General features: G+C 42.2%; 1 protein-coding gene across 2 annotated transcripts in view; it reads left to right on the forward strand.

The window, feature by feature from the left end:
• The window catches only part of syt3 (synaptotagmin III), a 30676-nt gene extending 25071 nt beyond the window's left edge, over nt 1–5605 (forward strand). For both annotated transcript variants that reach the window (XM_029438216.1, XM_029438215.1), the window contains 3 exons: nt 817–946; nt 1825–1919; nt 2412–5605. In XM_029438216.1, coding sequence (XP_029294076.1) covers nt 817–946; nt 1825–1914 — 220 coding nt within the window. In that variant the 3' untranslated portion in view covers nt 1915–1919; nt 2412–5605. The remainder of the gene's footprint in view (nt 1–816; nt 947–1824; nt 1920–2411) is intronic.
• The last annotated feature ends 395 nt before the right edge of the window (nt 5606–6000 follow it).

Below are 6000 nucleotides of genomic sequence, written 5' to 3' on the forward strand. Positions count from 1 at the left end.
TCTCTCTCTTCGCTGTCTGTCTCTCTCTCTCTCTCGTCTCTCTCTCTTCTCTCTCTCTCTCTCTCTCTCTCCGTCGGTCTGTCTTGTCCTTCTGTCTCTCCTCTCTCTCGGTCCTCTGTCTCTTCATCTCTCTCTCTCTCTCTCTCTCTCTCTCGCTCTCTCTCTTCTCTCTCTGTCTCTCTCTCTCTCTGTCTCTGCTCTCTCTCTGCTCTCTCTCTCTCTCTCTCTCTCTCTCTCTCTCTCTCTCTCTCTCTCTGTCTCTCTCTCTGTCTCTCTCTCTCTCTCTCTCTCTCTCTCTCTCTCACCTCTCTCTCTCTCTCTCTCTCTCTCTCTCTCTCTCTCTCTGTCTCTCTCTGTCTCGCTCTCTCTCTCTCTCTCTCTCTCTCTCTCTCTCTCTCTCTGTCTCTCTCTGTCTCTGTCTCTCTCTGTCTCGCTCTCGCTCTCTCTCTCTCTCTCTCTCTCTCTCTCTCTCTCTCTCTCTCTCTCTCTCTCTGTCTATCGCTCTCTCTGTCTCGCTCTCTCTGTCTCTCGCTCTGTCACCGTCTCTGTCTCTCTCGCTCTCTCTCTCTGTCTCTCTTTCTCTCGCTCTCTCTCTCTCTCTGTCTCTCGCTCTGTCACCGTCTCTGTCTCTCTCGCTCTCTCTCTCTGTCTCTCTTTCTCTCTCTCTCTCTCTCTCTCTCTGTCTCTGTCTCTGTCTCTCTCTGTCTCTGTCTCTCTCTCTCGCTCTCGCTCTCGCTCTCGCTCTCGCTCTGTCTATCGCTCTCTCTGTCTCGCTCTCTCTGTCTCTCGCTCTGTCTCCGTCTCTGTCTCTCTCAGTATTGGTCATAACGAGGTTATAGGGATGTGTCGTGTGGGCAGTGAAGCCGAAGGACCAGGGAGGGAGCACTGGACAGCCATGCTGGCCAATCCACGAAAACCAATAGAGCACTGGCATCAGCTTGTGGAGGTAATGAGCATATGATCATGTGTTTTCGTGTGTGTGTGCATTCATGTGTCATGATCTAGCACTACATATGTTATGTTCAGTTTTTCTTTTTTGTTTCTGGGCCTGATAAACAAAATGATTTTATCATATGTTGGTTATCGTTAGAAGTAATGATATCTGTGACACTGAAGAGCAGTAGTAATGATAATAATACATGAGTAATGGTACAGTAACATTAAAGTAGCAGTGATAACATATTTATTCAGGTGTTTTCCTTAAGAAAGATAATAATTTAAAAGTATTAAATTATAAGTAAAAGTCTCACATACACATATATAAGAATTAGCACTCAATTTTCAAAAGGAAATGTACTCAATAAGCAGAATGGGCCAACATTTTGTACAAATTTTAATTACTTTACATATTGTTGGGTAATTAATATCTAACAATGAATAATACTTTCAAATGTTTAACATTAATCAAAAGAAGTAAATCCCAACTATAGCTGCAGTAGAGTTATAAATATAAATATAAATGTGGAAATACATAAAGTTGCATCTAAAGAAATGAGTTCTTAGTACATATTTATTTTTGTATTGCAGAGAGTTAGATGATAACATTGATACCACTCTCATATTTGAAAGGCCAACTGGCTGCTGGCTGAATCTTTTAATCTTATTATTACCAAGAAAATAAATAACCACATTTCCCAAAATGTCAAACTATTCCTTCAGGTGCAGGGCTGTAATAATAAGAGTGGGTATAATAATAGTAGTAATAACAGCAACATTATAATATAATAGCAAGTTTAAATTGTATTTACTTCAACTGAATGTATATAAAGTGATTTATTTTTGTCGTAAACAATTAACATAAGCAACATCTCTATTCCCCTGCAGGAAAAAGCGATTGGTACATTCGTGTCGAAGACTGCTACAGCATCCTCCCCTAAGCCGCACATCGTGGTGGACAGTCCTCACTCCGATTAAAAGCTGTGAGCCTCTCCTGCTTTATATCTGACATATTGTTTTAGTTTTTTAACCATCTTATCAGCATGCTTTCACACAGACTGCATAATTATTTTCTAGGTAACAGTATATTGGACTTTGCTTCACTATTCCACACAAAATCCAAGGCCTCTTTGCTTTCTGCTTGTAAACAGGGCAGGATCCACTGTATTAGAAGTACATCCACGTACTGTGCAGCAGATGCTCTCGAGTCAGATTTACACAGGAAAAGTGGTTGAGTCTTTAAAGGCATGACCTAACTGTGAGTGTGTGATAAAGTGGAGGCTGTGGTGCTGTCAGATGTAGGAGCTCTAAGGCAGAAGCATCTGTATAATCTAGATGTTATGGGTTATGTAATGCATCTCCCCCCCTCCTCCCTCCAAACTTACAGTACTGCATACTGTTTATATATTCTCTCGCCCCCTTCTGTCTCTCTCTTGCTTAATCGGCCTCTTCTCCCTTATCCACTCTTTCCTCAGGTCATTATCATCTCTCCGGCTCCAGACTTTCCTTTCTTTCCTCTCATCTGTGAATAATTCCCTCCATCAAAGAAAGAGAGACACGGAGACGCTGCTAGTGTCCAACTGCTAGTGCTGTTTTGCTCCTGCTAATGAATTCTCCAAGTCCTGTGCTGTCTTTACCAAGCCGGGGGAAAAGAAAAAAAACAACATCCATCACAAGCTACACGTTGAGCATCAGACTACACATTTACAAACACATGCAGACACTAAATGTACAGTAGGACTGATTTCAGGTGTAAATTTGGGATCTAGCAAGGGAACAAAAACCTATAACACACACACACACACACACACACACACACACACACACACACACACACACACACACACAAATACACACAGAGTTTGTAGTATGTGCGTAGTTCATGTGTGCTTCAGATTAGTGTAGTATTTCATCTAGGAAGAGTGTGAAGTGACAAACTTTTCTTTCTTGAAAAGAAAAAGAAAAAGAAAAAAGAAAGCCATCCTAGGATGGTCATTTCAATCAGGACCAAAGGTTCATGCCCTTGTACAGACTATAAAAGAAGAAAATCACTATGTCGATATTTTTCTTTGCAATATTGGTGTACAGTATATGCCGTACTGTATGGGAAAACATCTCACGTAGTACTTAGCAGGACGAAACATTCAAAGTGGATTCTCCCAGCCATTTTGGACGCCTTCTCCAGGCTCCGCGTTTTCTTGTTTCAGACTCGACTCGCTTATTTTCCCCAGAGGAAAGACGACAAAGTGTCCAGTGGTCTTTATTGATGTCAGAGGAGCGAAAAATGAGGACTGACTCATTGGTTTAAGCATGTTGCGCAACTTTGAAATGTGTCCCTCTTCTTCGTGCTTTATGTCAGCATCCTTATGGTGCTCATCACTATCTATATTATTTTTGCTCTGTTGTCTGTTTGATACACATATAACCATCAGGAAAGGAGTTCATTCATCCCATTTATACTGTCCACTGATGGTGTGAGCTTCCGATAGACATGGACTATTTGATCGTCCTCTGGTTTCTGGCCAAACATGCAGACTTTTCCTGATGGACTACACGGGTTGAATGAAACCTGCGTTTAGGATCGGACCAGCATCAGTTTGGCGTGTACTCTCCAGAGGATGTATCCCACAGGGAAGGATATCACCGCTCTATTTTATTTTTCTATCATTCCAGGACTTTTTCTTTTCTTTTCTCAAAAGGTTATTGTCCAGCTTCAACTGAGAAAATCATTATCGTCAAGTCCACATCATGTCCCTGACAAGACTTAAGAAGGACACACACTTCTGTGTTGCTTTTATTAGTGTGTGTTTCTGTATTTGTGGGCGTGTTTGTTTTGTATTTGTGTGCGTCTGTGTGTGTGTGTATGCCTGTGTGTCACTGTGACCTTGTGTGTGACACGTTTCTGTGCTCGCCTCCTCCCTTGTCCTTTTTTTGTCTTCGCCTCCCTCTCTCTCCCCCACTCCCCAAATCCCGGCATCCATAGACTAAAACGTCTCGGAGCCAAACGTGTCTTCTGTCCTATGTCTTTACAAGGAGCCATTTTGTGTGTGTGTGTGTACGCGTGTGTGCGTGTGTACTATATGTGCCTCATTGCAATAGGTGGGGAAGCACTGTCTTTCATAGACATTAGTTTGTATTGTCTATGTCGTCTCTGAAATCAGCTGCCAATCATTCCACCCCCTCCCCTCCCTAACCCTTTGCCTGATGTAAGTAACTGTGTTGATCGTTGTACTTCTTTCAGTAATTTGTGTACTGTATGTCCGAGGGAAAAACCAGATTGCACAGTGATTGAAAATTGAATTGTTGGTTGTGTTTTGTTTAAATTACGAGAAGGAATGCAAAAAAAAAAACGAGGAAAAAAAAAAAATCAAGGCTCATTTGTTACGGCCTACAGATCATGACAAATTTAGATCCTCTTAAAGCAAGACAACGGGGAGGAGGTGTTGTGAGAGAACAAGCGCCTGCGATTTCTGCACTTCCTGTGTAAGCCGATACAGACTTATAAAGCCATGTCTGTCACCACTACTACGACTACTACTGTAACCTCAGCGAAACAACAGTACAACACCTCACTACAGCTACTTGTATTGCTATCGTTGCCATTTCTCTCTCATCCTATCACACACACACGGTAATGGAGGAGTGTGTGTGTGCGCGTTTCAGGGTAGGGATCTAGTTTCTTTCTCTTTACTTTTGGCCCGTGCAAGTGTAGTGAGACTTCCTGGTGTGTGCTTGATCGGGTATACGGCAAGTGACACAACCCCCATCAAACCTGCAAGTATTCTGTGTGATTTGTCAGCTGGGGGATTATCGACCAGCTTGTATAAGTAGATATGGTATTGATCCATTGGTCTCCAGGCCCCATAATTCTCTCTTTCCCAGCCTCTCTCTCTCTCTCTCTGCTTGTGTCTACCCTATTTAGCCCTTGTGTTACTGCCTGGTGATGGATTACAAAACCCATACTGGAACCAGCACATTCCCTTATTCTCTGTCCCTCTCTTTCTGTTTCTGTCTGATTCCTGATTCTGTCCTCCAGCAATCCTTATCTTTCCTCCCGCTCCACTCCTCCACCTTCCCGTTCACCTCTAATTCCCTACCCCCCCCCCCCCCCCCACCTTCAAGTTCCCTCTGCTATCTCACATCCCTCTTTCTTTCTTTCTTTCCTTCTTTGTATGACACCCTCCTTCTGTCCTCTCTATTGTCTTCCGCTGTCTTCTCGTGTTAGTGCAGTTCTGAATGGTCATGGGGAAACATGTTTGCATGCTTATATTAACATGAATGATGTCAACTTGATGCAATGAAAAATTATATAAGTAATGCTTTAAGCAAAATCTGACAATGAACTTGTTACTAATACTACTAATGACGACTAAATGGAGACCTAGCAATTGTTTATCTCTGTGGTCAAAAACAATGATGATGAAATAACATTGTTTATGCTGTATTTATCTCAAATTGGTATTCTCTTTGATTTTCAATTGTTTTTTTAATATATAATTTATTCAAGAGGTTTACTTTTTTATTGGTTAAAGCTGAGAATTTTGAGTGGGGGGTTCAGTCAGGGCGATTGTTTCAGTCGGGACAGCTGTACCAGGTCGATAACGGTGAATGTGTAAGTAACAGTGTGGCTGAAGCAATGATAATGGGAATAAAGGATATGTATCATCCAGCTTTGTGTTTCTGACTTCTTTTAATCCACTGGGTTGGGAGGCAGGAGAGGGGGTGAAGCTACTGTCACAGATCCCAGGCAGTGTGCTATATATATAATATGCAGGGCCCTGGGCATTTCTGATGTACACTGTCTATATTTGACTCAGGCATGGGATGTAAGACACTCTACCTGGACAGAAGCAGCCTAAACCCAACTTTCTTTTTTATCACTAAGCTCTCTGTACATTAAGTCGTGTGTAATTATTCAGCCACTTTGTCATGAATTCTTTATCGTGGCCGCATTTTGCTTAAATGCAAAATGGAGCACGGCTGCCTGCCCTGTGTGCTTTGCTCCATCTGGCCTCCCTACTTCTATTTTGTCCTATTTTATTTACAAAATCACTGATGTTATTT

The sequence above is a fragment of the Cottoperca gobio genome, chromosome 8, assembly GCF_900634415.1.
Source record: "Cottoperca gobio chromosome 8, fCotGob3.1, whole genome shotgun sequence".
In the NCBI taxonomy this organism is placed as follows: domain Eukaryota; kingdom Metazoa; phylum Chordata; class Actinopteri; order Perciformes; family Bovichtidae; genus Cottoperca; species Cottoperca gobio.